The sequence below is a fragment of the Caloenas nicobarica genome, chromosome 2, assembly GCF_036013445.1.
Source record: "Caloenas nicobarica isolate bCalNic1 chromosome 2, bCalNic1.hap1, whole genome shotgun sequence".
Classification (NCBI taxonomy): Eukaryota; Metazoa; Chordata; class Aves; order Columbiformes; family Columbidae; genus Caloenas; species Caloenas nicobarica.
The window spans coordinates 20,568,370-20,585,722 of record NC_088246.1 but is presented as its reverse complement, the minus strand read 5'-3'; the positions used below and the strand labels follow the sequence as shown (position 1 = coordinate 20,585,722).

The following is a 17,353-nucleotide window of genomic DNA, read 5'->3' as shown; positions in this document are numbered from 1 at the left end:
AACTATTTCAAAATAAAACTCTCAGACCTTCCTCTGTTAAAGCAAAATGTATATGAAACACACCTACATGATGAGCCATTCACCAACTATTTTTTGAATAAAATTCTTCCAGTAGGCATTCCTTCTCTTTATTCACCCTCATCAATATCACTTCTCTACTACCCAGCAAATACTAACATCAATAAAGGCACTAGAATCTCTGTATCAAACACAAACAGTAGTTAAAAAAAAAAAATAAATTCTACGTATGTATTTTCAGGCAGGTTCTTTAAAACATGAACTGCAACCTCCCTTACAGCAACATCCCAAGCATTCTGCCAGTTGTACCAGAGGTAACAGTCTCCTGGTCAATCACCTATGGAGCACTTCTGTTGCTAGAAATCCTCATACTGGCCCTTTTTCCTTCTGTGTGACCTGGCAAATCCAGTCAGAAATTTTTTCCCTCTTGCATTCACAGACACACACAACCAATGCCATGCAACATGTGAACACCCTACTACATCCAATGTTTGCCACTCCACACCATTCAGCAGAAACAGTCCATGGTTTTTTATTTATTTATTTATTTCATCTTGCCACTTCTCCCCTCCACAAGCTTAGCCACTTGTCTAAAATCAGCATTTTTTAAAAAATCTTTCCCTAAGTATTTTTATTTATAATTTTCTGATGTTAGAAGGAATTGCATTACAAGTATTAAATTCTTCCAGAGTAAAACTGGAACAAAATAAAACAAAATTTATTTAGTTTATTATTATTTAGTTTGCCAAGTTAAAAAAAAAAAAAAAACTAGGTATGACTAAATTAAAATTCAGCACAAATTTGTTTTTAAATTTGTTAAACTGGCATTACATCAATAGACCTGTGTGAAAATGCTGTCATTTAGAGAGGCAGAACATGATGGACTACCTCCAAACATTTGCTCTCCTAAAGGGGAGGGGAAAAAAAAAAAAAAGAAAAGAAAAATAGTGTGAATTTTTGAAATTGTGAAGCAAGGAGGAAATTTACACGATTTCCATACAGTTCTACATTTTAAGAAATCCTCTTTCAAGAGTAACTATGCACTTCCCAGAAAAGCCTTTGCAACATATGCTTAAACGATTACTGGCCAAATTACAATTAGTTTTTCATTTCTAAAACTAAGCTGCTGTGGTCTTCTCTCAAGTGTGACACTGATCACACATTTTTTGTGCCCTCCTCATATAAGATGTTATGGGATCAGCCAACATCACACAGTTCCACCACAACCAAGCACAGGAGGAGGGGAGCAGAAGAGACAGGTGGACGAGGAGATACGAGAGACAAAAATTCTGCACTGCTCATCATCCAGACTTTTCCTCCAGCTACAAATAAAATTTACGTAGACAACACAAATAGAAGGCAAAGAAAAATAGCTTGGCCAACCCTGATGCAACATCAATTCCAACATCCGAAGAAATGGACTGATTTTCTAATCAAGAAGGAGAATTAACTGCAGTTTTGGGGTTTTTCAAAAAGTTGCTGTGAGATGACACAACGAGGGGCAGCATGAACTGGTTCATGTTTATATTCAAGCAAAACAGTTATTCAACAAGTACTTCAGCCACAAGTACTTTACCCACCTCTTCTTATAACAAACTTTCCCCTTTTGAGTCCTGCCTACTGTCTCCTTTTCAAGGAAGCTCAACATCGCACAGCCAAACTCTGCCCTCAGTGTAACTTCTACAATCTCTAAATTTAGCAAGGTTTCTGTAAGCACTCCACAATGTTCAAAATCATGAAAATAACATTAACTAACCACTCAGCCAAGATTGCGCATTGTCTGGATAATGACAGTAAGCTTCCACCAACATGATACGTAAAAAGTAAAAAAAGCTTCTTGATACTGAGCTGACTGGCATGATGTCATTATTCTCTATTGACATCACCAACTGAAAATTCAAACTGACATGAAAGATTGGAACATACATTTATTTTTCTTCAAGCTTTATAAAGTATATGGAGTACATCAGGAGAGCAGGTTTAGTTGCAACCATCAACAACATTAACAGAGCTACACAGAACTTAAAATTCAGCCAAGGGAAAATACTTTTCTTTTTTAAGTTCTTCAGCAAATATGATAGGAAATTATATGGCTTAGAACATTTAAAACCCCAGACAGTTAAATCACAAAGCTATTAACAAAACATACCATCAAGACTACAAAGGCTTGCTACAAGTGGTTATTACCTCTTCCAAAACTCAAACTATGCAATGCAAGCAAGTAAATGATTTGGAATAAAAAAAAATTCATCTATTGTTCTTGTTCTGTTGCCTAAATATTTTAGTAAATATAATGAAACAAACTTCAGTCTTTAGAAATGAGTACAGGAAGTAACAGCTGTTAAGAAAAATCAAGATTATGTTGAGCATCAACAGTGGCTAAGATACTAGCAAGCAAAGAAAATCCCACTTACTGAAATTGTGTCTCAGTAACTACAGTTCCCTAAGAATATATGTTCAATGTATTCTATGACTACAGGTGCTGAGGAGATGCACATGTTCTTCTTTGGAAAAATTATCTGCAGTCTATGATAACCAATGACCATACAAATTAAAAACACGTATTTACTTGAGCCAAGACATAAACTGGCAACAAATCAGGACTTCACACAGCAATGAATTCTATAAGCACTTCTTGCAAATAGCTCTGAATGCCATGTTTATTGCAGTCTTGCATAAAAATAAAAACAAAATATATAATATTCATTTGCACATTTTCTATTTATTTGCCCCAGCAACATCTTAAGTAATACTAAATTGTAATTGTCCCTTTGGAGCAATTACACCAACAGGCAGAATAGTAAAACATGTGAATTTCAAACACAGACCTTATACTCACATCAGGTACTAGACATGACAGTACTGGCTCAGCGCAGACTGAGGATTCACTTGGTCTAAGACAATAAAAGGTAACGACTCCTGTCCCTTGTGGCAGTGTTCCTGCTCCACCTACCCCAGCAGGGAAGCAGGCTGGCTGCAGCTGAGCTCCAGCACTGCATGGTGCTCCCCACAGCCCACAACAATGCAAACCAAGGAACCTGTTGGACCACACTGGGTCCTCTCTCTGCGCCCCCACCAGCACGTGCATGTATGGTGTCATCTGCAGGTCTTGATCAAACATGAAATGAGGACACAGCCAACTGAACATGTTGAAATGGAACCTGAGAAATGTTTTTGCATCCCACCACTCAGAAACAGCCACAGCAATCAAAACACAGCCCAACTCTTCCCAAGATCCGAGTGTCAGTTATGATTAGTAATTCCTTTGCAACTAACCACCATCCACCTCACACACAGTATTCAGCAACTCTGACAAAATGGTCTCATGTGCCTCATTCAAAGAGTTTAAAGATATGCAAACACCTTTCAGAGCCTCAAATACATTTTGCCGAAGAAACTCCTTCAATTGTTCTAGCAAACAGGCTCAGTTTCTTGCCCTACTTTCCTTTTCATTAGTGGATACCACCAACACTAATTTGGACTCAATACTCAACTAATCAAGGAAGTTATCACAGCACCAAGCAGCAGAAATGTATGTTCCCTCTGCAAGAGTACTTGTAGCTGTGCCTCATATTTAAACAGAGATTGCATAAATATCCATAATGACTACACTCTTTCACAATTCTATTTTCTTTCTTACACAGAACTTGGCGCTTGATCTAGCACTCCATGAATAAGTAGGGAAGATAAAAGTACCTCACCCATTCCTCACTGCTCACTACAGAAGGGAAAGCTGCATCAGACCACAGAGGTACATCCTGCACCCAGCACCCTTCCAGGCCTTCAGCTAGAGACCCAGCTGATGAAATTAAGATTACACTTATGTAATTTGCAATGTGCTTACAGGCTCTCTGGTGGGAGGGTTGATAGGTTGATAGGAGGGGCTGTAAGCACATTAGAGAACAAAATTAGAATATAAAATGAACTTGACAAATTGGAGAAACAGCCTGGGGAAAAAATGGTGATTTAGTTCAATGAGAAGCAAGCAGAAGATTCTCTGCTTAGCCAAGAACAATTAACTGCTCAGATAATGAAAAATAACAACTGCTGAGGTTGCAATTCTGCCCACAATCATCTCAATATGACTTAACAATAGTTCGGGTTTTACAACAAAAAAAAAATGGCAAAGACTGTGTTGGGACTTAGGAGAAAAATTATATATGAGTTGCATAGGCACATTTGCTATTCTACCTGCTCTGGTAATGTGCCACTGGGCACTGCAATTCAAAGAAAACATATATATATGGACCATTTGGAGATAACTGAAAGTAGAGAAACAAGAATTACCAGAAAATACAATCTAAGAGGAAACAGCTGTTTCATTTAAAGAAAAAATGGCTGAGATATGATAGCTGTTTGCAAATGTTCAAGTCCATACTTATAGGATGCTGAACAAGAAATAATGGACTTAAATGACATAGGCATGTTTGGTTCTAACTTGAGACTCTTACCGGCTGTTTTTCTAGTGGTTCTGTTATTTGCATTACCCATTTTATACTACATCCTAAGACGAAAGCCTTCAATACACAAAGTAAATAAAGTGATAAAGTGCAAGTCCTTGCCTTCTAGGAAGGTTTGCATGGGAGTTTCTGTGTTGTTTATTTAAGAATTACCATTCAGGGCTGGTCTATATAATAACTTACTTTTGAACAAATCTAATCATCAGAAACAGCCCTAAACCAGAAGAAAAGGAAAAAAAAAAAAAAAAGGCTGTAAGGTTAACCATGGCAGAAAACAATCTTCCTCCTCAACCCAAACTCAGTTTTATCCATTTACACAAATCAGGTGTTATTCAGTAACAGCTGAAGATGGAGAATTAGGAAAAAAAAAAAAAAAATCTGTTTACTCTGTGCGCTCTCTTTACTGCAACTCTTAAAAGTGGCTCTATCACATTTCAGGATTATTCTTCCTGCTCCTTACCTACTCATTTGCTTTCCTCCCGCCATATTTAAATTAAGAAATAATCACCTGCTGAAATAAATACTGAAAAATAAGATAATGCTAGCTATTTTTAGTAACAATAATGTGATCACACTTCCAGTCACCCTCTAGATGTTTTCTGACTGGCAGAAAGAAAACTCACTCATGTTTCACAACTAATACCGAACTTCTATACACAAATTCACCTTTCAGGACAATGGATTCCATTTAATGGCCATATTCATCCACTGATTACCAGCAACTGCCTCCACTTTCCAGCCCATCTGACAGTTCATAAATTTGTACCATGCTCTTACCATTTCCAAGCCAGTATAAAACAATTTTGACATTTTTCATCCCTCCCCTATAATATTTTAAAATGTAAAGTTTGACTGCACTTGAAAATTGAAACTGTAGTACAATTCTTCCAGCAACATCACAATACTTAAAATATATTTCCATATCTATTTCCTATTGGTATGAGTTAAAAAGAAATTGTCTAGGAAAAAAAAAGTTACAAGCTTTTCTTCAAGTCAGTAATCCATGCTAAGACTGATGACAGTAGATTTAAATTTCAAAGTTATGTAATCATTCCATATGGTGACTGTCATAAATAAAAACTTGAATGAAGCTACCCTGTGTGCAGGCGATTAGCACAATTTTAGATACTAAGTATTTCAGAAGGATTTCTTCCATTAGTGAGGTTGTTTGCCTTTGGCAAGAGGGTATATCAGGTCTGCAGAAGCTTAAGCTATTAGGTTTTGCAGAAATTAAAAAATACATCTCTGTTGGACATGTTCACACATGCAGGAAGCCTGTTTGCCTCGGCAGGTATAGCTATCGCAGAGAGAACATTCCAAAAATACGCATTTCAGCTTCTACATTTTGCATAGAAAGTAGTCTTGTGTTTTGGTCTAGTGAATCCGTCAGAAAAGTATTTATATGAATATTCGTAAGAATAAGTTACCATATAATCATCCTACATGATTCAATCATTTAACAAGCTTGAGAACTAGTACACAGATGGTTAGTTGCCAAAATGCCTTTCATTTCCTTGCATCATCTGGGTTATTTGCAGCTGAGAAGAATCAGCTCTGAGTTTGCAAATAATAATAACAACAACTTTTCTTCTTATCATTTCCATCTCTATTAAACAAATATTTAATACTCTACCTGCAAATATCAAAGTGAGATAGGGCTTCGGATTTGCATTAAAGCCACCTTGATTTAACCAATCATTGGATTGCACAAGCCATTTTAATTGTCTGAACCCTTCTTTTACGACCTATATGCACATTAGGACAAAGCATGGCTCATTCGGCTGCATCAGGCAATGCATAGCACCCAGCTGAATTGCAAAACCTGACTATAAGTCTAAGCCCTTAGTCTCATCAACATTATTTAATAAATCAGGCAGCTCTCTGGCAACATGGTATATCTAAAGTCACACAGGAAGTAAAAGGCAAGACTAAAGTTGTAAGGCAAACCTAGCAGCATCCACATGCTAAGCACCTAAAAGCTTCAAAAATGCTCTATGTGAGGCCTTTCAGATCAAATGTGAACGCAAGTAAAGCGAGAAACACAATACCATAAACCATGACAGTACTGTACTACTCAGAGGTCCCAGCTGAGATAAAAGCATTATATTCTAGGTACCACACAAACAAGCCGAGAGATACTATCCTAATTCAAACAGCTTGCAAATTATGGAAATCATAAAAAAGAGAGAAAGATTGTATAATGTTTTATCTACAAGAGAACCAGTATGTTTAAAGGAGACAGATCAAGGAACTTCATGGAAACTCTGCGATACAAAGATCATTTTTCTCAAAGTCATACTATAAACAAGCACACGTAGACAAAGTTTTTCCCTTACAACCTAGTTACAAAATCTTTCATAAATCTACAACTTACAAAAGCAGGATCAGAAGTGCAATACTGGGCAACTCAGCTTCTTCACCAGTTCTACTACACCAGCAGCCCAGTCATGACTTTTGCTATCAATGTATCCTTATCACAAGGAACATATAAAACCATTTAACTGGAAATGTGACAAGATGCTCAACAAAAAACTTGCCTTGAAAAAAAGCAGAATCCTGCACTTACAAATAGTTTTGCTCTTTTCCAATGGACACTGAATTGGAATATTTCGCAATATATTCCTTCTTGATTCGCTAGCTCCTGTTAATCCATCTGACTTCACTCTCTTACACCAAAAGTATAGTTTCGACATTGACAAGTCAATATATTTTTCTTATATTAACGGAAGCACAATCATGTCCTACAGTTAAAAGTAACTTCTGATCTTTGCCAGTAATGCAGAAAAAAATATTAATTTCAGCACCTGAAAAAAAGAGTGGAATATGTTAAGTTCAAAGGTCAAAATATACTCGAGTGTATTATCTAACCTGTGAACTAACAAATAGATACAGAAATTATTGAAGTTATGTGTTTTTCCACTTGCCCTTACAAAAAGCTACCTATAGCTTCCAAACCTATTAAACAGCTTCATGGTATTGCTCTCCTGTTCAAATTAGTGCACACTTCTTCACTCTTATCTACAAATTACACTCTCATTGATGGATGGCCTCAATAAACAGTCTAACAGTAATTGCTCTTTGTCAAGTGCTTTTAGGTGTTCGTATGAGTAAATTTGCATTCTTTTCTTTGCAGATTTTATGATCAAGAAGTATTTAACATCAAAATGGATTTGCCTTTTACTAGTAAACACTGGATAAGACACATTATAATTTGAAATACTATAGTGGTGTCTGCTTTGCAAATAAGTAACCTTTGAGATGCAAGAGTACTGTGTCAAAATATGATCATTTAAATCAACTGTATTTTCAAAACACAGTTTTACATAAATAACCCTCCTTTGAAGTATATTAAAGTTTGTTGAAACCACAAAACACACCTTGGTCTTCCCTTAGTGGATCCATAAAGCACTTAAATTTTTTTACATTATTTAAAGTATCTCTATTTAAAAAAAAATAAATTTTTTAAATTTTTTTTTTTAAATTACCTTGACCAAAATTTAAGAATAAAATATACATCAGTGATAATACGTATCAAATTTTCTCTCTTCTTTAATAGAAAAAACCCACTCTTTCATGGTTTTACATTGTTTCCTCCTGTTTCATACATCAGGTTTGAGGGACATGTCAAATATAGACATCATTTTTCAAGGATCGCTATTACGAAGCTCATTAAAGCAACCACTAGGAAGAATAGCACCTGAACAGTACATAACATATCCATCATCCTTATTCCCCCTTATCTATAAACAGAAGGACATACCACATAACTTAACTACATAGATAAAAAACTCTCCTACAATGGAAGTTAAATATGCACAGCATGAAAACACCAACGTACAGCATAGAGGAGACTTTGTAAACAAACAGCATTATTAAGTACAAGTGTCTGATTACCTAGGAAAGAGCACGCAACCGAAGTATCATCACTGAAATTTAACCACAAAAATTTAGGTAAAAGGCACCAAAGTATTATCAGAGTTTTAATCACTGTAAATGATGTAAGCCTGTACTTCAGCTCCAACAGTAACAAAAGCAGAGTCCCATCCAGGGCCAGTAACCTTTAGGTTAGTCCCAACTTGTTTGCCACCTGTTGAAGCACGAATCCCCCTTCCTATAGAGCTTTCTCTACAGCACGCAAGACTGGCAACCGACCACACTTTCTTACAAGAGGTCTAATGTCACCTCCATACACTGCAGGGCACTTCAAGGAAAGCTAGAAATGTATGTGCGTAACTCCATATGTTCCTAAAGCAATCTAAGTACAACTGTGCACATTGAAACAGGTGTTTCAAGTTTTGGCAGCACAGCCGTTTTTATAAAAAAAAAAAAAAAAACTCGTATTTTAGACAGGCGCTGGCTGGCTTCAGTTTTAGCCTAGAAGAAATGAGCATATGCTGTTGAACTGTTCTGTGAAGGCCAGCCATAGACTGTCTACCCCAACACGAAACAAGTATTTTGTGTACAGGAAAATATTTCTGAAAAAAAATTACAACATGCCTATAGTTTCAAAATTCTCTCTTAAAACATATGTTTTAAGGACGTAAAGGTGAAGGTGAAATTAATAACAAAATATGAATATCACATAAGATCAAATTTGATTCCAAATTCTTTAGAGATAACCTTCAACAAAGCATATTATAACTGTTTCTAAAGATTAAAATATACTGAAATGCACTTAGCAAATCTGAAAAGCAGGGTACAAAGAACACTAAGCAACTTTTTTCTACACATTATCAAAATGCTCTTCTGCAGTATTTGCAAGCCAAATATCAAAGCAGTCCTCATATCCACACAAAATCTAAAAGTGGAATACAAGATGATTATACTCTACAACCAAAATTCATCTATTTTCTTTATCAAAGAGAGAATCAAAATACAAAATAGCATGAAGCACCTGAAGCAGTGATTTCTAAAAATATCTAGTTTAGTAATCTGAGATATAGGAACAATATAACAGTTTCAAAAACAGGTTGTCATGCTCTCTAACAGGATATTGTCTCTGGTAAATTACACAACCGAGGAGCACTTTGTTTGTTTTCTTACTACAAAATGCTGATCAGGTCCATAACCCTGGACAGAGAACTGCATAATGGAAACTGTAATCCAGCAGACCAATAACAAATGTAATAGGAGTCAGGACCAGATCCGACAGTTGCTGGGAGGAAAGGACCTGTATCCCGAGATCTGATATTAAAACACTGCCTAAACACATCATAATCAAATATTTTTGTCTTCTATCTCTTCAATGCAAGTAGAAAATGCCATCTGAAAAGATACTAAACTGCTCTAGACTGCACTGCTACATCTCTAGATTAAGTTTTCACAGAACAACAATACCTATTTGACAATATTCATGGCCAAGTTTTCTTTTCATGTGCATTTCTGCAAGACTTGACATTTACAATACTTACGCATTGCAATAAGGTTTCTTTTCATATCCTTTGTAGTTATTCATGTTCAGAGCCATTTTGCAAACTTCACAGTGGAAACATGCTTTATGCCAGTACTGTAAAGAAACGTAAAGAAGAATTACTTACAGTACTGATGTTCTGAAAGCTGTGTTAGGGTACAGTAAGTGTAGAAACAGCTACACATCAATATTTTGGCCACACATTATAGACCTCTGCAAACCAAATCAAAATAATTACTTTCACGTGAAACCAAAGCTGCTTCTGAAACACTCTCAGAAATGTAAATTCTCTGCTAAGGTGAATGCCAAGACCTCTGCAGGATTATTTTAAAGATAACCGAAGCAGGAGTTTGACATTTTGCCTCGTTAAAGAAGAAAACGACACCGCTTGCTAGAACGCAATACTACGCGAATAAAATCACTAACTAATGTGACGGCTGGCTTTCTGGTACGCTGAGCAGACACTAAATTTAGCACATAATACAGTATTTTCCGCCGGTGGCTCCTACCGCCTTGCCTTTCTGAGGACGGTAATTTGGCGCATCTGTCACGGCCTCAGCGCTGTTATTTACGCAGCGACCGCGTTCGGCGATACCCGGCATCACCCAGGGACGCCCCCGAGGGACGGGGCTGTCGCCGCCGCCGCGGTGCCGCGGCCACAGTCCCGCCGAGGCGGCCGTGGCTTAAGGGGCAGCCGAAGCCGCCCCAGCTCTGGGAGGCACCGACAACTACAGCCGGGTGGGGGTCGCCTGCAACTTCATGCCCAGGCGCCGTCACTCCCCGTTCGGGCACCGCAGGGGCTACCCGGCCCGCCGCGGCCCCCGCTCACCCCGGCCCTGCGCCAGCGCGGTGACACGGCGCTTGTCGCCCGGCGGTGGCGGCGCGGATGCCGGCGCAGCGGCACCCCTGAGGCGCTGCATTTGCCACCTGCCGGCTCAACCCGCTCCCCCGGCGGCCCGGCCCGGCCCTGCCCGCCCCGCCGGAGCCGAGGGGAGCGGGGCGCCGGGCGGGCACGCCCGGGAGGCGCCGTCCCCGCCCGCCCGCGCCGCAGCACCTTGTCCAGGCAGTTGACTTTCTCGGTGGGATAGACCACTTTGCCACAGCGGGCGCACTGGGGGTTCATTTTGCGGCTCCTCTCGGGCGGCAGCTCCCGCGGGCGGCGGCGGCCGAAGCTGCTGTGCGGCGAGCTGGGCTGGACAGGGCTCCGGCCGACCGATCTACCATCCCCTGCCCGGGCGGGGACGCCGGGGGTCCTCAGCGGCTGCCGGCGGGCGAGGAGGTCATCGGCGGCGGCTGGGGAGGAAGCGGCGCTCCAGCTGACTGCGGCTCGGCAGCATGTGTGAGTGGGCGGCCGGGGAGCCGCTGCCTGTCGCCCCCGCCTGCTCGCCGCCCCCGCCTCCTCCTCCGTGTGCCTGCGCGCTCGGCTCCCCGCGCCGCGGGCGGGGTGACTCACGCCGAGCCCCGCGCTGCAGCTGCAAGCCAAGCCCACCGGCGCGGCACAGCCCGGCCCGCAGCGAAGGGAGGGAGGAAGAGGAGGACGAGCCCCGCGCCGCCGCCCCGAGGCGGGGGGAGATGGCGGGCTCCGCGCCGCCGCCCTGAGGCGCGGGGCGGCGGGAGGACGCCGGTCTGCGGCCGCCCGGGCGCACCTGCCCGACGCCCGCTGAGGCGGCACCGGCCGCTCGCCCCGGCGGGAGGAAGAGGGAGACCGAGGGAGCCGCGGGGCAGCTCGGCCGCTCTCCCAAGTTAGGCCCGAGGCCTGGCCCAGCGCCGGCGGACACCTGCCGTGCGGGGCGGGGCGGCAGCGCTGTGCGGAGCCGGCGGGGGGGCCCGACCGTGCGGGGCCTGAGCCTCACGGCGATGTGACACGCAGCCCCGCGGGGCCCGATAGCGGGGTGAGGAGCGTCTGTGCGTTCCTCTCGCTGTGTATCCCGATTCGTTTTCTGCTCGGTATGGCTGCCTTTCCGAGGCTGCGCCTCCCCGGGGCACACCAGCCGTCCCGCGGGGCACAAAGCTCAGCCGGAACGGTAAATTCGGCTTCTCAAATCAGCCTTTTGCCATTCGTTACTTGCTCGTTAGTGCTGTGGGAACGGTACAGCCAGTCACCCATTTTTCCGTAGCTGTAGACTTGTTTAACTACCTGAAATATAAACCAAGCTGAGGAAAGCGCTTAAGCCAATGCAGCACAGCCTTTTCTGAGTGTTTTTGTCAGAAGTGCAGCACTCTGTGGCGCACAGCATGGACAAATTCTGCACATACTTGGGCATTATCAAGTAATAAGAATGCAGTCAACTAAACTGAAATACTTGGTTATAATTCTGCCTTAGCAACCCAACTTTTATGCACTGGCTGTTTAAAGGCGTGGGGAGAAACAGTAATTTCGTTGAAATTAATAATATATGTGATTAAATGAGAAATACCTAATCAGGCTTTAAATATTGCATGATGGAAGTTGTAGAGCTGCTTCTGCCTCATCTAGACGTAAACATCTGGCACCCGATGAAATTCATAATGTTGAGATGCTGGCTGTGCTGCAAGCAACAGGAAAGCAGATTTGCAGGCGGTCCTGTAAATGCTTGTTTTCTGCTTTGGCTGTCTTGGTGCAGTAGCAAATAGACAAACTGCCAACCAGCTCCATTTCCATCCTGCAATCTGCAGACTGGTCCGTTTCAGGGCAAGTGCTAGTGGTTTGCAGTTCTCAAAAATCCTGAATCAGATTTTTTTTTTTTTTACTGTTGTTGCTAACCAAATTAGTTTTGATCTGGAATTTGAGGTTTGTCTTCTCCCTGTTCATCACTGACAATAGCATGATCATTTTTCACAAATACCTGAAGACGAGTTTGGCCTCAGTCAGAGGCAAATTTCTGTCTCAGACAGAAATAGTTGCACTCTGCAGTGCAGTGAGTCTCATCATCTCTGGGCTGTACAGATTATCTTACGCTTTCTGTCGGACCGTCTGACTGGCAGTGAACAATGGCTTTTATTCAAGAAACTCTGAATGCTAGGCATCTGAGTATGTTGGTAAAGGAAACCTGAATACAAGGTAAGTCAATTTTTTCTGCAGGAACTGTCATTTGCAGATCCATCTAAGATCACATCTGAGTTGAATTAGGCCCAACACATAGGTAAGCTACAGTGTAGTGGAGTAGTGAGTGTAGAAGGAACTGGGATGGAGACCCAGCTGAATTAATCTCAGATATAAGGCAGTGAATGTTACTTATATGGAAAAAACAGCCCTTTCTTAGCTGACTTAATTCTTAGGCTAGATTCAGCCTGAATGACTTAGAGGTGAAAAGGCTCTGTAGCTCATTAGAAATAACTAGAGGCATACAGTTCCCCCAAAGCGCTGCTATGAAATCTTTGAGATGGAGGCTTAATTCCTGGAAGTTCCAGATTATTAAAATCACATTCAGAGCCTTCTCCTCAGTGTGCAGACAAAAATCGTTTGGATATTACCCTCAGTCTCAATGCTGCAATGAAATTTCCTGCCTTATTCTTGAAGGGAAAACTTTCATTAACCAAAATATGAACACTAGAAGTGGAATAGTAAAATCAATAGGAATACATGCAGTTGTATCTGAATTGAGTGTTTTGGCAGTATAAAAGTATTCCAGTATTTCCATTCCAATACATTATTTCAGGATCCTTTTATTAACTTTTATTAGTTTTCTCCACAAGGGGGGAAGAATAGTGTCTGAATCACGGTCTTCATTTCCACAGCACAGAGCACTTTCCTCATCAGCCACAAATTTTTTCTAGTGCTACTGTAAGGAAAAGCAGGTTCTTTTGCTCTATGCAAACCAGTGGGAGACAAAAATCTACTTCATCCATGATTGTTTGTGAGAAAGCAGTGAAATGTTACTATCAATAGCCTTTCTTTTTTCTGAATAGGTAATGATGCAATGGTGAAGTCTAGCAAAGCAAAATACAACCACGCTGGTATGTCACTGACTAAGAGCATATAAACAAAAGACTACGAAGCACAGAAGGGTAAAGACCTCACACTGTAGCTAAAGACCTGTTGCCACAAGCATGGAAACTGTAACAGGTGGTGGACCTCTGGATATGGTCCAGCATTGATTTCCAACTGGTATGTATACATTGGCAAGTTATAAGTGGTGTCCCAAGATTTTAGGTTATTATACTTGTCTCATCTGGTGCATTTCAGGGCTGTTTATCTAGCCTAGATGATTGAAAAGTGGGTGTTTAGCTGAGCAATGTGAATCAGCAACACTTTCAACTAGGCACTAAGTAAAATGGTGATTACTAAAGTTGCAATTTCTATCGGGTAATACCATCACCAATTGTACGCCCTGGTTAACAGCTGATGCCCCAACTGCAGTGTCATGATTCGGTCATTTTTCTGGAATAAATATGACAACATATTCTTATACTCTGAAGGACTGTTGTGAAAATAACATTTGGTGTATTTCACTCATTTTTCATACCTGATCTGTTCTTTATACATGTATAAAAGTTGGGATAACTGACAAATTAAGGTAATGTACTTAAAATACCATTACTGCTGTAAATGGTTTGTCATGTTTGCGTAAAACTTCTAGCAGATAATAGGTATTGTATCATATTTAAGTGGAAGGATGATCTCATGGTTAAGGCACTGCATGGAGAATTGCAGATGAAGCCTCTGAGCAGTATTGCAATACAGATAAATAATGCTGAAAGAAGTTTTGTGAAATTCTTTGTCTATCCTAAATTATGTAGGAAGGGAAAACATTAAATCTATATTAGTTGGCACAGGAGTTGCCAGTCAATTTTGACCCTTACTGTTTGAGCTTACATTTAACCACAGAAAAGAAGAAACTGCATAGTTACATTTCAAATAGGAACAATGCAATTTTAATGTGACCTTGTTTAGAGCTACCCGGGGTGCTGTTAGAGAAATGTGCTTTTAAATTCTCTACTGTGAAAGAATAATTTATACTCTTCGTATGCAAGGGTCAGTGGAAGTATGTTTTCAGCTTCAGCTGTAGAAAAGCTAAAACTGAAAGTGAATGTTTTCCTACCAAAACAAAAAAAAAAACCAGCAATGGTTAGACTTTATTATTTTCTGTAATATGATCCAAACAACACTCTGCAGTGGAATCTCAATATGCATTTCAGAATTACTCAGTCATTAGCTACTCGGATTAATCTAATAGAGTAAGGAAATACTAGAACAAAAAAAGTTTAGTCAGTCACCAGCAGTGTTTTCTGTTCTTAGCATCGCCTTTCTTCGCTTGAAAAGCATGCAAACAGAATACTGCATCCCACAATAGCTATATGCTTAACAAATATAAGAAAAAGTAATAATGAAGAGTCTGTGTAACTATGGAATTGTCTAGAAGAAGGGGCTTTTATTCTCTTAGGATTAATGTTGCAGTGGAGGTTTCTATTACTTTATGCCTGGAGTCAGGATTTTCCCTTATTAATGGGTCTTCCAAGACACTTGGATGATAATTCTCTTCAAATTATGGAAAGAAAAAAAAAGATATTTTGTCTTCATGTTTTACAGGAGGCAAAAGGGAACCGTAATAAAGCTTAGTAAAATGGGCCAGTGACTTGGATTATGCTGAACAGAAGGTTGTTACCTAGCTCATTTAGTTTTATTTGAACCCTAGAGTAACTGATTTATGAAAAAGCAGCGGATCAAAAACTTCAGGTGCAAATCCTATTGCCTGTGTGGCTATGTATGTGTTTCAGAAAAAGCAGCTGGCATCAGTAATCTGTAATTCAGGTGCACAAAGCAGGTAGAGGTCTGTGGATAGCAATACACAGGGCGTTTGGAGAATTTGGCAGTGCATGCCTGAGTGATAGCTTTTTTCAGCACGCATATGCAGAGAGGGAGGCAAATCAGCACAACTAGGAAGCTGTAGCCATACATCCAATATTTCACAGATTGTGTCTTCAGTGATTTGGGAACACAGAAACCGTCAACCCGAGTTAGTAACATCAGAGGTTGAAGTATCTATGCACCCTTCACGTTAAACTTGCGTGTGTATAGTTCGAGAGGAATGAGCACTGTAGCCAGGTGCAGGCAGAGCCCAGCAAGAGCTGCACTCCTCGCTGCCAGAGCTGCACTGGACCCAGTGCCTCAGTCCAACCATTCAGTGCTTTGGAGACCAAGGTGAGGAACTCGCAGAACCCAAAACAGTGTTCACATCGAAAGTAGTCTGAAATCTAGAAGCCTTCAGATCGAATTTCCATATTCAGTGAGAGTGCTTAGAAGAAACATACATTATTATTAGGGGTTTTTTAATTCCCTTCTCTCTGTTACAGTCCTTGTACTTTTTCCATCCAGTTACAGCTCGGAGGAAGTTCCAGCCACATAAATTGAGCAAATCTTTTAATTTCATGTATATTGCATTGAAAGCGTTGGTAATTTTTTTACCAGCTCTGTTTTTCCTCCCTTTCCGGTCAGAATTAGAGATTCCTACCATGTTTTGCAGGAATAAAAACAAATTAAGAAGAAATAAGGATTAGAGGACACTAAAAGTCTACATATTTTGATAAAGAAACTGATTTTCATGAACAAGCAATTGATACAGGAATGAAAAACCATCATCAGAGCTTTTGGACAAGCTGAAGGAGATGATTGTCTTCAGTCAACTCTACTACCTGGTGTCAAGAATCAAAACTAGTTGCTTAATCCTAATCCAAAGAGATTTTCAAAAACCGTACCACCACAGACAACCAGTCCAACACAGTCCAGGCAAAAGGCTTTATGCTGAACTGTCAGCTATGGAAGGACAGAACACAACTTATTCATTCTGTTTTAATAGCGACCACTTTTTGTTTCCTGTGTCGAGTAAAAGTATAAAGCTACTTGATTTTTCTTATGAAGACGAAATGGAACTAAAAGATAATTTGTTAACTCTGGATATTGTTTACTGACCTATGTTTAGCCTGAGAACAAAATAAAAATTTAGAGATAGAATTAGGGTTCTAAACTGAATTTTAAAACCTAATGAGAGGAGTTTTATAGCTTTGAATAAAAGGACGACAATGCCATTATTAATACTCTTGTCTATGCAACTACTTTCCCATTATTTCCAGAAATAGTAGTTGAGTAGCTTCCTGCCTAAATAAACAGTTCACGTACATGGAACATGGTCTATAAAGCTTTTTAAAATAAGGTTTCCTTTTTAAACTGAACAACCTAGTGAAATACAGGAAGGGTTGGGCTGTGATTGGACCGGATACTTGAATTTGATGTTTTAAAAGGTCGTGTGACCAGTTCAGAGTAACTAAATACACTTACTCTGTCGATGGCCTGGAAGTATCATAGGGAATACGTTCACTCTGTTGCCAAAAGAAACAGCCTCTTGTAATAAAGACACAGAATCATTAACAAGCCTGACTCTGGGCTTCAGGGGAAACTATTTCCAATTTAAAATTATAGCCTACACAGTGCAGACCTGTCAATTCTCACACATTGAGGGGGAGTCTCACACATTTGGCTCCCAACTTA

At 40.4% G+C, this 17,353-nt stretch overlaps 1 protein-coding gene across 1 annotated transcript in view; it reads right to left on the bottom strand.

Moving 5' to 3' along the window:
• The window catches only part of NEBL (nebulette), a 261,626-nt gene extending 250,435 nt beyond the window's left edge, over window positions 1–11,191 (bottom strand). The window contains exons 1-2 of the mRNA XM_065627754.1: window positions 10,943–11,191; window positions 9,890–9,984 (exon numbers count right to left, since the gene is read on the bottom strand). Of these exons, the coding sequence (XP_065483826.1) occupies window positions 9,890–9,984; window positions 10,943–11,011 (164 nt within the window). The 5' untranslated portion in view covers window positions 11,012–11,191. The remainder of the gene's footprint in view (window positions 1–9,889; window positions 9,985–10,942) is intronic.
• Between the last annotated feature and the right edge of the window lie 6,162 nt (window positions 11,192–17,353).